This window comes from Amphiura filiformis, chromosome 6 (assembly GCF_039555335.1).
Source record: "Amphiura filiformis chromosome 6, Afil_fr2py, whole genome shotgun sequence".
In the NCBI taxonomy this organism is placed as follows: Eukaryota; Metazoa; Echinodermata; class Ophiuroidea; order Amphilepidida; family Amphiuridae; genus Amphiura; species Amphiura filiformis.
In genome coordinates this window covers 31710280-31729574 of record NC_092633.1, presented here as the reverse complement: position 1 = coordinate 31729574, position 19295 = coordinate 31710280, and the positions used below count along the sequence as shown (strand labels likewise).

Sequence of the window (19295 nt, the reverse complement as noted above, 5' to 3'; positions counted from 1 at the left end):
TTTGAGTGTCATTTATATTTGACACCTAGGGGTGTTACCCAAGGACCCATTTTCTGGAAGGGCAAAAGGTGACAGTTTGACACCACAAGGGTGTCAAATAGTCACCCTAAGAGTGTTAAATTGTCAAAACCTACACCTATACCAGTTTCAATTTGTCACTTTCAGAAGGGACAAAATGTCACCTTTTAGTAATTATATAAACAGGGTAAAGATGATGCAGTGACACTTGGTGGTGTAACCCACTACATGAAGACGTTTTACAGCTCGCCTGTAATGAAGTAAATTGGTGCTAGAAAGTATCAGATTAAAACTTCATTAAAACCTGGTAAAACAACCCTTGGTGACCACACTGTACAACAACAGCAAAAGTAACTTCAAAATTTGAATAGGGCGAGGCTTGGGCCTTGGTCAGTGTATTATACATATTAATGTAACAACCAAAATGTTTTGAATTTGTATTTTATTAATAACAAGTATATACTTGTATATCAATTTAGTGTCAAATGATGGTACCATTAAACAAATTTGGTTGTTATATTAAATATGTCTTCTTTCCTGCATTTTAATACACATCTCACTGCCATCACATGCACTTGACAAGCCTATACCTATTGACACTTGATGCACTTTCAGGCATGAATCTTCAGGTAAACTCCTGAAAATGTGCAAAATTTCCTGAATTCAGGAAAAAACGTGAACGTTCTCATGCCTGACTTTTCTTCTGTTTACACATTGAGGATTCAGCATAAAATTTGCTCTAATGCTTTGCTGTGTAATCACTCATTTGTCCTCTTTATTCACTACAAATACATTCTGCAAAGAAAAAACAAAGATCTCAATGGTGAGTTAACATTAATAGAATTTATTAAAACAATAGTTCAGATCAAATTACCAATATTTGAATTTCAATACAGTATATTGAAAATGTTTGAATCTTTTGTTTGTTACAGAAGCAGGCTCCCAATACAGGATATCATTTTGGGTTTAGGTCACATTTAATCCATGCTCTTAAATATTCCCCTGGAGCATGTTTGTATGCTTATATTTATGCTCCTGAAGCATGTGTGTATACTTTAATATGCTCCTGGAGCATGTTTGCATCTAGGACATCACCTGGAGTTCAAGATATGGATATAATTAAGACTTTAACCATGGATTGAAAGTGACCAAACAATATACATTTAAATAAGCTCCTGGAGCATGCTTGTATCTGGGATAGTGGACAAGCATGCCCTAGGTGCATATTTGAACACATGGATTATTAAGTATGACTGAACAATATATATGTTACAACAGTTACATTCAAATATGCTCCTGGAAAGCTCTCCCCTAATACAAGAATAGAACAATCCAACAATATTGATACTTTGATATACTGCCTACTGCTCCAGGGCCAGTTCCTGGAGCATATGCCCCTGGAGCATAATTTAGGGCCAAAATCGCACAGAAGCTTCGGTGATGTTTCAAAGAAACCTTTGTAAACATTCTGATCAGGCCTATAATAATAGACCAGGGAAGTGCCACTAGTGTGGCACTTCCCTGACAAATTCGGGGGTAAATTAAGGCCCATGATTTTGAGCCTCAATCAAGGTTCTCTATAAGCACCAGTAACATACCTGCCAACATTTGAAAATAAAAAAAACCCTGTTTTGGGGGAATAACAGCATAACATACTATTGCTGTCAAGGCCAAGAAAATAAAATTATCATACTCTATCATTTCTAACATTTTTCACATTGTATACAATTTAGAAATCAGTCATACATAGGCCTACATTGGGCTTTTACACAAAAAGTCTAATCTACCGTAATCAGTTGCTTGGTTTGTTCACTGAATCCAGCTTTCACTGGACAGACACAATTAAGCAAATTCATGATTTTATTAAATACTGTACAACCACTTAATTTAAACTTGCAATTTAATTTCACAAAAAGTTTAACAAAATTAGATGTAATTTGCAAGTATTTGCTCAATTAATTTTGCTGTGAAATTAAACAGTCTGTAACAGTAAAGTGATTTTATATCATGCCTTGTCTTTTGAGGCGTGCGAGTGCGATAGCACACCATCACACACCTAAAATGGTCTTTAGGAGTGCGATTTTCAGCACACCTAAATCTGGTGACATTATACACAATCAGATAAAATTCACGCCTACAGCACACCTGAATGTCTTGAGAAGTGTTAATATTATAGCACAGCAAGCATTTTCAAATGACAAGGCCTGTTATATATTTTACATATTGCTAAACATACTTATTTTTTTAACAATGAGCCTATAAAGTTCAAAAAGTTTCATACTTTTTTGAGAATTTTGTTTTCCTATGAACTTTCAGAAATCGGGACTTTTTTATTTTTTTCATTTTTAAACTCGAAAATCTGAACGATGATAAAATCGCGACAGTTGGCAGGTATGCAGTAATAAAAAAAATAAATGAGTAAATACAAATAGTTTCACTCACCGAAAGTTATTTTCACCCTATATTTGGAACATATTGCAAGTTCGGAGGTGAATAATGACTTGACTTTTGGGCCTTAATGCTACCCGATTCAGCAAGAGTGCACAATATACAGTGTCTCACAAAAAGCTGGTCCTGATGAATGCTCATGTGGTGCTACAAGGTTCTATTGTTTGCAGATGTGTGCTCTTTTAGCTATCATTCCCACAAACAGCAGTGAATTCAATAAAAGTTATGGCTAGAAACAGAAAATTGGTTACATAGCCATTTTGTCAAAAGTCATTGATTGCAAATAGTTGTTTAACATTAAAACTAAATTTAATCAAATTGTTTGATTACTTACAATATAATGGTGCAACCATTGCAAACAATCAATTCATTGCAAGAAATTTAGCAAAACCTTTCTCAATTAACACTTATAATTTGTCTGACCTGCAAAACAAATTTTGTAACACAAAATATTCAAAGAACAGATCATTTCAAAGCTGATGGATATTCATTTATATAAGATCATTTCTAAAACGAATGGCATTATTTTACTTCAAAATCATGAAATTTATTTTTCTTTAATTGCGTGGGAAAAAATTAAAATTTTACTACAGACATGATTTTTTTTTTAAGGTTCAAGTGCCTGTCATCAGCTTTGAAAATTTTTGTATGCGTAACTCAATGCAAAATGTTCACCTAAGGGGGTACAAACCACTTGTCAGAGAGTTTTCAGCATTTAATTTCTGCAACCATCATAATAATGCTGTATTCAGAATAGTAATCGGTACATGGTAATATAAATATAGTGGGGATCATATCATGAATATGAAGACAGAGGTGTACATGGCAATGTGTAACCAATGTGCGGTTGTGTAGCTATAGATCTGTTTGCCAATTTGTCAGCCCAATGGGCTCATGAACATAAAGGCTGTTGTTCTTGTCAGATCCGGTGACATTTGTATATAACCACACTGCACTAGTACTGCTCAGTGCGTACGTTTTGTATTTTTTATACGTGCTGACATAGCGGCTCCATGTGTTTTAAGCAGTACATTTTGTGCCCCAGCGCCAAATACGCACACTTTCACACGTAAAGAAAACCCCGCATGAGGGTATGGAAGGGAATTTTTTTGACCTGAGTATATTTGAATATTTCTAATTCTTCATAAACTGGTAAAAAAAGAATATAACAATTTTTTCATTGTAAACTCTAACCTTACAATTTTAAGTTGGAAAGTCAATAAAGAAATATTTCTAGTCATCCCTAGACCCAATAAGATTTTCACATTTCCAAAGATACGATATGAATATAACCTACAAATCTATTTAAATTTAACCTTTTCGAGGGCATTTTGCAAATGATAGTTAAAATGTTGGTTATCAATACTAATGAAATTTTTGGAAGACTTTTATTATCCTAATTTACAGGTCAAGTAGAAAGGCTGTAAGTTAAGATAAAAAGATGCAGATTGACTGCGATCAATATGGTAGGTCAATAGTCTTAAAGTATGGGGTTGAGCTGCAGTGTCATTGATTTTGATCACGCCCCAAATTTTGAATCATCCATTCAAAAGTTTTCACTCATTAGGAAATCAATTTATTGTTGTTTGCAAGTGGAGAATGTTCAACATTGTATAGAACTTGAGACCTAAAAATCTTGTTAGGACCAAAGATGACTTGAAAACATTTCTTTTCATGACTTTTCAAAATCCTACATTTCAAATAATGAATAAAAAAAGACTGTCTATTAAAGTTAATAGACACAACAGTACGACTATCCAACATTAAACTTTAACATTTTTAGCTTAAAGGAGTATTTACGTGATCCTAGCATCCTCTTTTTATGACATTTTTCAGTACATATCCACGAAAAAAGCATATTCCCAAAATTTCAGTTGATTCCGATTTTGCGTTTGCGAGTTATGCATGATTATGTGTATTACACTGCTCCATAGACAATACGTTGTAATTTCGTTCTGGTGCACCAGAACGAAATTCAAATTTCATGATATCTTTACTAAACGAATTAATATGCAAGAAATATTTTGTACATAAACATTATGTAGCCAGAGTATACCAGTGATATAAAAATCTCAACTTTTTTGAGAAAAGTGGGGGATGAGGCTGTGGATCACGAAATGCCCTTTTAAATTATTCAACTTTAAGTGTAGATTTTCCACATCCTGAATAAGACAAGGTTAAGGCGGTTCCAGGTTTGACCACAGTTTTGTGGCCAACACAGCGAGCCAAATTTGAAAAAAAAAATTTCAGAAAAAAAAAACTCAGTTTGTAAAAAACTAATTCCCTGCCTATGTGTGACGTTGTTATGTGCATAATTTTTCCTCAGTTTTCTCCCACCGAAAGCTCCTTAGTGCAAAAGTGTTTGGCCCTTGGCCCTACACCTATATCCATTTCAGATGGAAGTGTCCCCCAGGACTTTTGGCCATGAAACCATGGTCAAACCTCAAACCTCATCATTACGAGATGCCACTTAACACTTTTTCAGAAGCTTCTGCCAGAATGACACAACAGGGAGAGGTTTCTTGACAGCATCATTCAACCCTGTTATGCATTTCTGTAAGAAAGTTAGTGTTTTCTTAATCCCTCTTGGATATTCTAGATTGAAAACATAGTAAGTTGCCAAAAGCCCTGCCGCAGCCTTGACAAGCGTGGGCCATTCTCCTACAGGTATTTTGTCCACATATATGGTGTACCTTGCTACATTGATCTTCTTTCCTTCCCACACGACTATAGCTGTTGACGGAAGTGGTTCATCCTTCTTTATGAAGAGCCCTCCTATTTGTTCATGAAGATGGGCAGTCACTGATAAAATTGATACTGCATTTATGGTGTCTGTGAAATAAGATTACAAATAAATAGAAAACATTAATGATTGTGGAGAATTTACACTAAATGCAGGGTATTGTTACACTTCAAACCCTCTAATAATAGTACTTCATGCACATTCTTATTCAGTGGGCATGGTTTAGTGTGTGAAGACCAAGTCCAAATGTGATTGGTTTTTGGCGCAATAACCAGTAACTTTCAGCATCGCAAAGAACTACGGGCAACATGGAAATCTAGAATTTATCGAGATTTTAGGCCCCGCAGAAAATGTTGTAACGTGGCTGGTAAAAACAAGCGAAAACTCTTTGCGTTTTGTTATGTAACTTACGCATGTGACAAAACCAATATGGTCTTTCGTAAGAACTTGATGTTGAAATCGGAATATACCGGTATGTTATTTTAGCATTACTACGGAACCCGGTAAATTACTACGGAACCCGTAAATTACTACGGAACCCGTAAATTACTACGGAACCCGTAAATTGCTACGGAACCAGTAAATTGCTACGAAACCCGTAAATTGCTACGGAACCCGTAAATTGCTACGGAACCCGTAAATGACTACGGAACCCGTAAATTGCTACGGAACCCGTAAATTGCTACGGAACCCGTAAATTACTACGGAACCCGTAAATTGCTACGGAACCCGTAAATTGCTACGGAACCCGTAAATTGCTACGGAACCCGTAAATTGCTACGGAACCCGTAAATTGCTACGGAACCCGTAAATGACTACATCTGTAAATGACTACGGAACCCGTAAATTGCTACGCTACGGAACCCGTAAATTGCCACGGAACCCGTAAATTGCCACGGAACCCGTAAATTGCCACGGAACCCGTAAATTGCCACGGAACCCGTAAACTGCCACGGAACCCGTAAACTGCTACGGAACCCGTAAACTGCTACGGAACCCGTAAACTGCTACGGAACCCGTAAACTGCTACGGAACCCGTAAACTGCTACGGAACCCGTAAACTGCTACGGAACCCGTAAACTGCTACGGAACCCGTAAACTGCTACGGAACCCGTAAACTGCTACGGAACCCGTAAACTGCTACGGAACCCGTAAACTGCTACGGAACCCGTAAACTGCTACGGAACCCGTTAACTGCTACGGAACCCGTAAATTGCTACGGAACCCGTAAATTACTACGGAACCCGGTACATAAAATTATATGTAATGTAGAATTTTATCGGAAATTTTGGCCCGTAGAGCATTTATTTAGTTACGTAGCTGATTGAAACAAGCTAAAACTCATCGCGTAGCGTTACATTTGTAAATCGGACCAAATTGGTTCTTCGGAAGAGTGCGACGATGATATCAGAACATACCGATACACTATCTCACACGAACCAAATTAATGCTTCGTAAGGGTTTGACAACAAAATCGCAACTCACAATGATTTCAGTCGGCGCACACACACTACCGTACTAGTCCGAGGTGCTCTGACGATAACACTCCGATCGCCAGGCAATCTACGTTATAGCCATTAAATAATATCAGAAGAATGACACAAAGCGAGTGGAGAGAATTCAGAGGAGCGCTGCAAGATTTGTCAAATCCAACTTTGAACGTACCAAAGGAACTGTTACAACTTTGCTCAACGACCTTGGATGGCAGTCACTGGAGGAGAGAAGAAAAACAGCCCGCCTGTCCATGATGTATAAGATCGTCCATGATGAGATAGACATCCCCAGTGACCGTTACCTTACGCCAGTTACCCGGCTTTCTCGCCGCAATAATACAAAAAGTTTCATTCACCACCAAACTCGCATCCAGTGCCACAAAAACTCATTTTTCCCCCGAACCATTACCGACTGGAACAGTCTAAAAGAAAACACCGTTCAAGCAAGCAGCCTACAAGTATTCAAGTCACAACTACAACAACAATAAGCAGCTTTACCCCCGCACAAGCTTGGCTTTTATACTCTTTGAGTCCAGCCAATATATGAATTGATGTTGATGATGTAATAGCGAAATGCAATATTGGTACTGTATATGAATTAACGCACATGGTGTGCATGCATCATGTAGTATATAAATGTACAATGTGCATGTAAGCTTACAATAATTTTGACATGCAACACATCATCATGGATACAGTGCATCAGCTCCTACATTTAATATACTACTCCTTTATATCATCGGTAGAGTTACACGCTTATTAAATAACGCCGATTTATTAAAAATATTTGAAATAACACAAGCAATACTCGCCTTTTTATCAGTGCTTCTACGTGTCGTTGCAACTTCCAGACTATCGAATCGCAGAGAGAAAAGAAATTCGCGGCACAAACGGTCACGTGAACAGACAGATGCTGACGCTCCGCGGTGTCATGTCACCCACTGTCAAAAATACTCCAAGTCTGGTGTCATCGTCTCATGACGCCCATCTGCCATTGACAATCATCTGAGACATATTGACACCCTTGAGAGTCAGTTGAAAGGCGTTCAAATTAATTTGACACCATTGTCGGTGTAAATTGACAAATGACACACAGAGGTGTCAGAAAGACACTCAAAGGAGTTATTGTAAATTGACACGTATACTGTTGTCAATGATAATAACACCTACTTAGGAGTCAGATTGAACCCTATGGAGTGTCATTTTCAGTGCGACACTCCAAAGGTGTCAAAATGACACCAATAATTTTTTCAGTGTACGCAAAAAGTTACGACTCTTCGCCAACTGCTTCTGCAACATAAGCGGGGAAACAAAGTATATGTTACTAGCAATTAAAACCAAACAAATTAATTTTGTCAGACAACAATCTCGCACTGAGTATAGTATAACCTTAAAGTACGGAAATGTTACACGGAAAGGACCTATGACTGTATAGCAAATTATTATAATGAATTATTGTTGATTATTTTGGTAAAATGTTATGATTCTTTAACATAAGTCGAATAAATAGCGTCTATTATGGCACAAACAAAATTGTGAAACTAATTCGATAAGGGGCTGTGCAATAATTATGACCCGGGGATAAAACTTTCCAAACGGTATGCCAAAAAGGGCGTTTTATTTAAAAGGTGCCCCATCCATGTGTGCCAAAAATCGCTAGCCCACCCCTTTCATCTTGCCAAAAATTTCGGCTTTCAAAAAAATACTTGCCCCACTTACTTTTGCCCTCGCCCAAGGGTTCATATTTTACAGGATAGTGTAATTTGGCATTCCTCTTCTTCTGAACATTACATACTATGGGCATACTACTTTTACCTGGCGTTAGATTGTTTTATTCAACAAGCCAATATTACTCAAAAAAAATATAATTATAATCAATCAATATACAGCAATTATTATGGTCCTTATCATGGTACTAGAAGAGGTTTCTTCCAGTTCGAATGAAACTTGATTTCAGGAAGGTTAACAATAAGGCGGGGCTCGTTTAAAGTAGGAAATACAATACAGTCTACCTTTAATTACTTGATTACTCAATAGTCTTGTTTAATTCAACCTTTCTTTCTTGAGGGTTCCATATAGAGGGAAAAAGGGTTCTTTAATGCATTTTAGGACCTTTATTTCTAAGAGTGCATCTACAGACTGTACCAAAATTACTAAAATACCCAACAGATTTCACCGATTATTAGCAATACAATTTTACAAGATTGTCGCCGCCGTATACACAGACAACATAATATCCACAATTGGTAGATAAATGTTATGCTACTAGAAACTACGGTTATTTCAAATGTTCAAGCGGATCTAATGTTGCATTTGAGGAAGCAGGCTTTTTACTAAACATTTAAAACTAGTGAGTTACACCAATTAAACAGTGTCAAAAATGAGGCAAAGTCCAGATTCGTGTTCTTTGATTTTATTCAACATTCTTGATCTAGAAATAAGATGCTGCAGTGCCTTGCTTTGTTGTTTAAGACATTTAGATACTGCAGCAAAGATAGTGGGTGAGAAAGTAACACCTTGTTAAAGACATTGTGCTGAAAAGTTTTAACTATACCGACGGTTGTTAAACATGATATTAAAGCGGCTCGAAATTTAAATTCTTTTAAAAACCGCTTGTCGTCTTTTCTCATGGAGAAAAATCTAAGCATATAATATATCTTTGTTGTAAATTATGTATCAGTATTTGGTACATGTATATAATTGGTTTAGGATTTGTTGAAACTATTTTTCTTATCACATCCGTAATTCTGACTTATTGATCAAATGATTTATTTTTGTGAGTTATTTTCCTACATTACCTTGCTTTTGTTGCTTGAGACATCTGTTTGTGTGTGTGTGTAAATGTATGTATCTGTATTTGAGTGTAATTCTTAATTTCTGTAATTCTAGTTTATTATATTAATTAGCCTATAATATTTCGTTTAAGGTGGTGTAACGCTCAATTCAGGCTTTTGCCTTTTGTTACATCTCCGCCATCTTTTTTTAAATTCTATTTTGCCGTTTTGTTAAACTTGCTTGCATGTATTTTGATATGATGGAAATAAATAAAATATGTATGTATGTATGTATGTTGACAGAGAGTTACCGGCGAGAACCGCGTTCCATTGTTTAGAACAATAGACGGAACCGGCGGTTGACCGCCGATCGAGTTTTGAAGTTCACCCCTAAGATAACTTACACAGGTGGTATATATGTGAGGAAGCTGTTATCGGAAGGGCCAATTTTAACAGTCAAGTCTAAAAAAAATCTTCTTGTCCACACAGGTAATTCATCATGTTAATACACAACCTATTTTTAGCAATAATTAAGATATCCTGTTATTTGCTTCTCATGTATAAGACATTACGGCTAAAATATTTTGCTCTTTTTATTTCTACCTTTACAGAATGTTACAGTCCTGCTTTAATGGTATTGTGCCTCATATCACCGGCTGTCGTTGTCTACCTGGTCATGCAAATTTTAGTATGTGCACTGATGTTCAGGTAAGGATTAGTACAGCAACATTTTTGACGTGCAGCTTTTCAAAATGGCATGTCTCTTATTAGAATGTGGGGGTGTAGTATTGTCTGGCTGGCAGGGATTCTTAAAATCATGAAGGCATACATGCTTTTTTTAGAGTATGTGGTTTAGTCCAGGAAGTACATGTCCGTGTTGCTAAGAAACGGCAAATGCAGTATTATGCCGTTTAAAGAATTCGGGCTACTGCTATCTAGAGCTTAGGATTTCCCAAAGTATACGTATCATACGCCCGTGCATCTTTTCAAAATCCCGTCACATCGATTTTGAATAGATGCACGGCGTATGAGACGTGCGTTCAAAATCGCAAACTCTCTACTAGTCAATACCAATGCGCTAACCCGATAGATATAACCTTAGACCTAACCTCGGGTCACTCAAGTATGACAGGGTACCAAATAACAAAAATTGCGTGACAAAAACCAGTTTAGTTTTTCTGAACTTGGGGAACTTATTTAAAGGAGTATTTCGTGATCCTAGCATCCTCTTTTTATGACATTTTCAGTAGATATCCACGAAAAAGCTAATTCCCAAAATTTCAGTTGATTCCGATTATGCGTTTGCGAGTTACGCATGATTTTGTGTATAACACTGCTCCATAGACAATGTGTTGTAATTTCGTTCTGGTATACCAGAACGAAATTCAAATTTCACGATATCTTTGCTAAACGAATTAATCTGCAAGAAATTTTTGTACATAAACATTATGTAACCAGAGGTTTCCAATAACATAAAAATCTCAACTTTTTTTGATAATATTGTGTGTATGATGCTGTGGTTCACGAAATGCCCTTTTAAGGTAGTTTATCATACTGAACCCCAAATTTGTAAAGGCTACATTTTTGCGGCAAATTAAATTGGTGTAAATAAGAACTGACGGTCTTTTGAAAAGACATGGCGGTTTCAGATTATTCCGTGTAGCTACTGCCAGAAATTTCCAATTAGCAAGTTAAGAAGGCGGGATGAGAGTAATTAATATTGTAGCCTTGAAGAGTATCCTGTCATATGAATATAAAATGTTCAGGTACCGTATTGTACTGCTAATTTTCTTTTCTTATTTTTTGTTGTTACAGGCGACCTGGAGTAACTATGTTCTAACCCTTCTACACAGCAAATAAATATGGAACGACATTAAACATGTCATTTGGAAATAGCAACTAGTTATACCTCCCAGAATGACACACAGGCAATGTCTTGACCATGATTGATGTCTTCAACATCCCGATTACACAAAATCATGGATGTTAGTAAAGCCTTTTCGTTTTCAGATCCAAGTAATCTTGGTACCAAATCAGAAATATATCAGGAATTTTGATCACATCAGTGTTTCTAGATATTTTAACACAGTTTGGTCTTGATGACGTGTCCAAATTTAATCTGTAAGCCCCTCGTCTTTGTTCATGAGTTATTACTTGGATCTGAAGAAGAACATTTTATACTATTTAACTCTGAAGTTTATTTTGAACTATATGTACGATCCTGATGCATTTGTTTCAAGAGGAAAAATCATCAGATGTAGTATCTAAGACGCTCCATTTTAGCCCTACTACAGGGCCTTTTTTTACACACTATATACTCCGAGACACCATGCTATAACCTGAGAATTGCTAAAAACCCAGTGATAGCTCACAACCCACTAACCGCTGTCCCCTTTTTTCTCGGGGACAGCGGTTAGTGGGTTAAGCAGTTCTCGGGGTATAGCGTGTCTCTGAGTATAGCATGTAAAAAAAGAAAGAAAAAAGGCCCTATAGTAGGGCTACTCCATTTACGAAATGAAAACAAAATCTGTTCGATGCTACGCATTTCTTTACTTCTGCTATACGAAAGCAATAAAACCTTCCGTCCTGGGGACGGACAGATAACATTCCAATTGTCTTTTAGTTCTGCGGTACGCCCTAGTCATTTGACAAACTTAACCGAAGATGTTGCCCAAGTATTGTGATATACCAAAAATTTCATTTATTTTCAAAATAAGAAATCAGGGTCCTAAAATAAACGAAATCAAATTTTGGAAACTTCAATGGAAATAAATCACTGGAACAATGTAAATTCACTATTCTAACCCGCTAATCTGTAACCGGGATCTGTACAGTACTTGAATTTTGTTTTGTTCGGCAATTATTGAGTGTATCTTTTAAAATAGTCCAGGCAATTTAAAGCTAAATAATAGACTGTGTTTATACACTACCAGATTCCTCTTTGATTTGATTTGTTCGGGTTTTTGACAACCCTGGATAACCCAAGAAAGCCTCTATTGAAGCTTATTTCCATTGGGGTCCATTTGAACACCGGGACGGTTTGGGAACAGTCAGGGGTTAACACCCTACTCTTTTCGAAACTGGCTGCGAAATACATGTACAGGTATGGCTCTCTGCACACGGGACCGACGGCTTAACGTCCCCTCCGAAGGACGGAGTACTTTCATGATTCATTTACCCAATTCTAAATGAACCATGGGCAGAGCGGAAGTCTGAATTTAATCTACAGAAGTTGCCAATTAATTTCAGACTTTTTTTCAAGTCAATATCCCAGCAAATCACCACCGCCGGAATTGAACCCGGGACCTCATGCACTAAAGGCAAGTACCTAACCATTGCGCCACGCTCTCCCACAATCTTCCTATTGCTGCCGTCGCCTGAGGTACACTACTTTGTGATTCCGATGTGTGTAGGCTACTAAAGAGTATCCACACGGGTACTGGTATTATAGAGTACCAATTGAAGTAATCTGGTATCATAGTTTATACAAATAAAATGGAAGCAAGCAAACGTGTGTAGAGGAGAACCCTTTAGTCATATAAGGTGTCAAGCAAAATCTATCTTAAGTCGGACATATTCATTTTTTGTTTCTAAATAGCATTTGCAAAACTCCATTGAATTTGGATAACCGGTTCAAAAGATTGAACAGTTAAAGAGTTTCCAAAACGATAGGAAAAGAAATACTTCCTTTGTTTTTTGGTTAAGTTGTATACCACATACTTGGCAAACAATCCAAAGTAGCAAACTCCTCTTTGAAGCGGGACACTGAGAACCTAACATTGTAATGGAACTACTAAATTTTTTGATCTCTTCAGTACCATACTCAATGTAACAGGGTCCTTTTAATTAGCCAAACATATGTTAATTCTAATTATACATTCACAAGATGTGCCTTATGATCGGTCATGATTGTGTTATACACATATGCACGCGCCATCTGTAGACGTTCGATGAGCACGAGACATGCACGAGATCGAGATAGTCCCACTCTCAATTATAATTTTCATATTATGTTCAGCATGCAACAGCAATGTTTCATCAAAGAACTATACAGCATATCCGTTCACAACTTGTGATCACCTTTCCTTTTTTGAAAGAATGCACGTAAGCGTGATCCTAAAAGTGCATTCCACTCAAACTAATTACAAGACCTCTTCTACATTAGCTTACATTTGAGCTGGCTTTCGTTTTTAAAGGGACTTTTTTATTTGAAAGATGTAGCACCACTCACTCTTCTTTGCAATAAAATAACTGGCCTTATACATTTAAATTTTATAAATCACAAGTGTGAAGGCATTGCATAATTATTTTTTTACTCATTTGGATAATGAACGGTAGTGCAAATAAAACATGACATTGAAAGCCACAATCAGGGATTTTTTATCATAAAAATTTCTGCCTTACTAATTAAATGATCTAATGATCAAAAAAATCTAAAAAACAACTCTTTCTGTTAATGTTGGTACTACCCGCCTGCGTAGACTGCTCCATTTCGTATGTTATCCATGGTTTCCGAATCAGGAAAGAAACGTCTAAGACTAGAGCATGAAGAAATAAAAGAGATTTTATTTATATCTTAAACAGCAGCAAAGTATAACTTTAATATTATTGTGCTGTACAATGAAAACACTGTAGTGCGAACTGTGCCGTTCAAGTGAAGACGAAATCACTCACACATAGGAAAAAGCAGGGCCGTAGCAAGGTTGAATAATGGGGGGGGGCATCACAAATTACAAATATATGCCCAAATTGAAATAAAGATACAAAGAAAAACATAACAAATTTCTCAAGAAGCTTGCTACGGCTTTGGGAAAAAGCACCCAATAACTGAAAAAGGCCACTACTAGTTGGAGCACACAAAACCCCTCTCCCCTGAAGTAATGGTGCCGTCACTCTGTTTCAGTGTTTGATGTATGCATTATTATAATCATTTACATGTATTATGAATGATATTATCCCATCTGTTATTTCTAAGATGTATATTTTCTTCCATTCAAGAGACAAATGTTATATCAGCATTGGGAATTAATGTTATGTTGGCTGGATTTGTTTATCCTGCTTTTTTATTTTTGTCTTGTGTTATACTTTCTTTATTGTAAATAAAATATTGCTAAATTGTATGAAATGTTATAATATTCAGTTTGAAATTCCATTCTAAACAAAAAAATAACACCAATGGATTTTACTGATTTTGTAAAATAAATATTGAAGGGGAACTTTCCAAGTTTGTTGCAATTTTAATTGCAATTTAATTTATAACTTAAAAAACATTGCCTTAGCAACTTATCAAGTCTTTCTAAAACCTGATAAAGACTTTTTATTTTCATTTACGCCCTACTGGAAATAAATTCTGCATCAACCGATTATCCTGGCTATCTCCATAAGATGTATGCGCATTCTTGTGATTTCTGTCAGTTTTGTATAGTATTGTTAACACTTTTGTATATTATTGTTAATTTTGCCGAATAAAGAAAAAAAATCGACGCGTCGATTTTTCGATGTAACAAGTATCTGTTATTTTTATAATGTTATCCATTATGGGGTTTTTTTTCAATTTATTTCTATCTTCTAACGAATGTTCCTTGACGAAAAATCACTTATATTTGACGTCGAACATACAGTTAAAATATATCGACTTTACGTCAACAGACCACATAGACATTCGTTAAGGGGGTACTACACCCCTGCTCAATTTTGTGCCTATTTTTGCATTTTTCTCAAAAATTATAGCGCATGTGGGACAAGTAAGATATGTATATTATAGGGGCAAGGACTACAACTACTGCACTGGAAATTTTATTTCAGCACAGACAACAGTTGTGGAGTTACAGTCGAAAATGAGGAAAACCAATATTTGATCAATAAATCAATAACTACTTGCTTTGAGTTGCTGAATTTTCAGTACAGTAGTTGTAGTCCTTGCCCTATAATATACATATCTTACTTGTCACCATGTGCTTTAATTTTTGAGAAAAATGCAAAAATAGGCACAAAATTTCCCAGGGGTGTAGTACCCCCTTAAAAGATCCAAATAACTGGAAATAGATTGAATAACGGATACTTGATGCATCGAATATTCAACGCGCATAACTAGTACGAATCAGGTCTAACTCGGTTTCTGACTCAGCAATGGTGTCACTTGTAACAAGAGAGTTATGTTTGAATTAGCTTTACTTTACCTAATTAAATAAGAAGTGACTAACAACTCCGCGTAATTTTAGGTGAAATATGTACGCCGGAACAATAAGAAACAAAGCTAATTAAAGTAGGCCCTAATTAAAGCTAATAATGTAATGTAGAAATCTATACGCATCCTGTGCATATGGCGTATGGAGAACAAACATGACAGACAACTTTTAATAAATATGCGGAAGGAACGGGCATTAATGATTTAATTAACATATAGTTATATTAATTAATTAATTGACCTTTCTTCAACATGCTTGTAAAGATATATTTGTGTTTCGAATAAAAGCAATGGATTTAACTTGACGCTTGTCTTGCATGAGCCTACGAGTCTGGCACCTTGGGTAATTATGTGTCGTATTATTTTGAGTTGTTCTCAACATTTAACAGCAAATTACTTCAATTTATGGCTATTTTATACGGGATGTCACAAACGTTACCAATGTGATGAAAAACACATAGTTATAATGTTTATGTAATTGACACATCAAGTTATAGATATATCAATTAGCTTCAATTCACGGCAACCTGAACACATTTCTAAACAACATTCTTCTACGCGACTGAAGAGGTTTTATACGTACATGTTGGGAATAAACATAAGTAGTTTTTAAAACTGGACAACAACACTCACATTTTGAACCCAATATTTCAGAGAAACCATTTCTCGTGAATTTTGGACCGTAAAATTTAGATACTTCTTTTGTCTAAAGGAGCATGTACCCACTTATACCTGTAGCTTTAAAGTCAGAAATTTACATAACTTACGAAAACGAATACGAATATTCACTTACTTCAACTCATTAATAAGTGATAAAAGGGCTTAGGCTATAGAATAAACTGATTGGTCACACCTAGGAGGCTAACGCTTCATAATAACAATGACATACGAAAACGAAAACAGACACTATTATTTAAATTTATTATTATTATAAATTTATTTATTATAAACTGAAAACATAAAAAAGAAACCCATAAAAGAACCCCTATAAAGCCAGATCCTCTTATCACATGTGATGGACCACAAAGAGGAGACCGCCCCTGGTAGCAATCTTGTGAGGGGGCGACCGACTTGTGCGGATACAGGTATACGTCCTGACTCACCTTTCAGCCGGTGGGGGTGACTAGCTGACAACCAGATTTGCCAGCTACGAATTAACGAGTCAGGGTGGCTAGGAGAGGATTGACTCGCCCGCCTAGCTTACATTAGAGCGAAACTGTTTCAATGATGGAAAGCCAAAATAGCACCAGGGTTAAAGCCCCTGCCTCTACTAACTCGCCATCTCTCCCCGTGGGCCTGCACCCAGCACGGCAGAATGACGCATCAACTCCAAACCCAATTGGAAGATTTGATGGTTTTCCTATTAATCTGGGACCAACACCAAGTCGAGCCCCAAATGGAAGGGCTGATTCTGATAAACCACAGAGAAAGGAGGCACTATTAACTGTGAAAAAGCAAATTGGAATTGGGACATGGAATGTCCGAACACTTCACCAAGAGGGTAATTTAGAAATTTTTATTCATCAGCTGAAAAGCTTCAGATGGGAAATAGTAGGCATCGCAGAGACACACTGGACAGATGCAGGGGAATTTACACTTGAGGGACATAAAATTCTATAATCTGGAAATGATACAGTACATAGAGGTGTAGCATTGATCTTGAATAAATCTGCCCAAAATGCTCTTCTTGGATATAATCCAATCTCCCAGAGATTGATCACAGCAAGATTCCAGACCCAGTCAGATGCCATAACAGTAATGCAAGTTTATGCACCAAATACTGCTGATAAAGAAGAACTTGTAGATGAATTCTACGACCAGTTACAGACAGCTATGGACAACACTCCTAAAAAAAGACATTCTGATAGTTATGGGGGATCTAAATGCAAAAGTAGGCACAGACTACGCACAATGGACCAGAAAACACACACTAAAATTGACTACATAATGATCAACAGTAAATGGAAAACCTCAATCAACAGCTCAAGAAGTTTTCCCAGTGCAGATGTTGGGTCTGACCACCAACTGGTTATAGCCAACCTACGGCTCAGATTCAAGACAAAAGCAAGACCAAATTATCCCAAACGATACGATGTTCAAAAGCTCAAAGACACTATTACTCAAAATTCCTATGAAGTTGAAATTGGAGGAAGATTCTCCCCATTGCTGAATGATGCTGACACGGATGTAGAAACTCTATGGGAAGGCATAAAACAGCCTTCAACGATACATCCAAGAAGGTTCTCGGCAACAGAAAGGCCCAGCATCAAGACCCATGGATTAGTGAGGAGGTTCTCCAATTAAGCGACGAGCGAAAGCAGGTTGAGGATGAAGGATTCCACCAAGAGAGCTCGGTATCATTTCCTCAACAGAGAAATTAAAAGGAAGACTAAAGGATGCAAAGATAAGTGGATCAAAGATCTATGTAAAAGGTGGATAACGCACACCAAGCAGCAAAATCCAAGGAGGTCTATGCAACTATTAAGAAGATCACAATGAAATCGAGTATCAAAATGCAAACAGTAAGGAGCAAAGATGGACAAGTCCTGACTGATTTATCTGATGTGAAAGATAGATGGAAAGAAAATTATGAGGAGCTGTATAACAATAAGAACTATGTCAATGTGGATGCAATTCAAATACCCGAGATGCCTAAGCTGGAAAATAAACCAGACATCCTAAGAGATGAAGTGACTAGTGCTGTTAAGAAGTTAACAGATGGAAAGGCACCGTGTTATGTCTGCAATCAAATTTGGAAGGAGGAAGTCTTCCCAGCTGACTGGGGTAGAGCAATAATCCCATCTTTAAGAAGAAAGACAAGCTTGACTGTGGCAACTACAGGGGCATAAGTCTACTAAGCCATGCAGGAAAGGTATTTGCTCTAATTCTCCAATCATAAAGAGGACAGAAGAAATTCTGTCAGAGTCCCAGGCAGGCTTCAGACCGGGAAGATCAACAACAGATCAACTGTTCACCCTCAGACAGATGGCAGAGAAATACCTTGAGAAGAAGAAAAGCCTATTCTGTTGTTACATCGACTTTGAAAAGGCATTCGATACAGTGTGGCAGGAAGGTCTCTGGAAAGCGATGCAGTTCTTTGAATACTCAAACAAGCACATACAACTTCTTCAAGCACTGTATAATCAGTCTACAAGTGCAGTCAGAGTGAACGGGTCACTGACAGAGTGGTTTAGAACAGCGGTGGGTGTACGTCAGGGCTGTGTACTGTCCCCGCAACTCTTCAACATCCTTCTGGAAATCGTAATGCTATACGCAACTCATGACACTACAATTGGCGTCAACATACAAGGACACCTGATAAATAATCTTCGCTTTGCAAATGATATTGTACTGATAGCCGAAAATGAAAGAGATCTGCAAACACTGACCATGCTGACCAACAAAGTGAACCTAAACAGCTCAAATTTTGGCTTGAAGATTAACATCGACAAGACAGAGGTACAAGTTATCAGCAAGCAGCCACGGGACCTAAACATCAACATTAATGGGTTTGAACTTCTTCAGGTAGACAAGTTCATATACCTTGGAGGTGCCATTACTCAGAGGGGAACATGCTCAGAAGACATCAGGCATTGGAAAGGCGCTTGGGGCGATTCAAAGTCTCAACAAAA

General features: G+C 37.0%; 2 protein-coding genes across 2 annotated transcripts in view; both read left to right on the top strand.

Moving 5' to 3' along the window:
* Positions 1-15968, top strand: part of LOC140155274 (uncharacterized) — a 38077-nt gene extending 22109 nt beyond the window's left edge. The window contains exons 5-6 of the mRNA XM_072178039.1: positions 10088-10184; positions 11292-15968. Coding sequence (XP_072034140.1) covers positions 10088-10184; positions 11292-11316 — 122 coding nt within the window. The 3' untranslated portion in view covers positions 11317-15968. The remainder of the gene's footprint in view (positions 1-10087; positions 10185-11291) is intronic.
* Positions 15969-18158: 2190 nt separating this feature from the next.
* On the top strand, positions 18159-18512 carry LOC140154468 (uncharacterized). The gene has a single exon (XM_072177035.1). The coding sequence runs from the start codon at positions 18159-18161 to the stop codon at positions 18510-18512; it is 354 nt and encodes a 117-aa protein (XP_072033136.1).
* Positions 18513-19295: the final 783 nt, after the last annotated feature.

Excerpts from the sequence above, each read along its gene's own strand:
- LOC140154468 (XM_072177035.1), top strand. The coding sequence starts at position 18,159 with ATGAAATCGAGTATCAAAATGCAAACAGTAAGGAGCAAAGATGGACAA.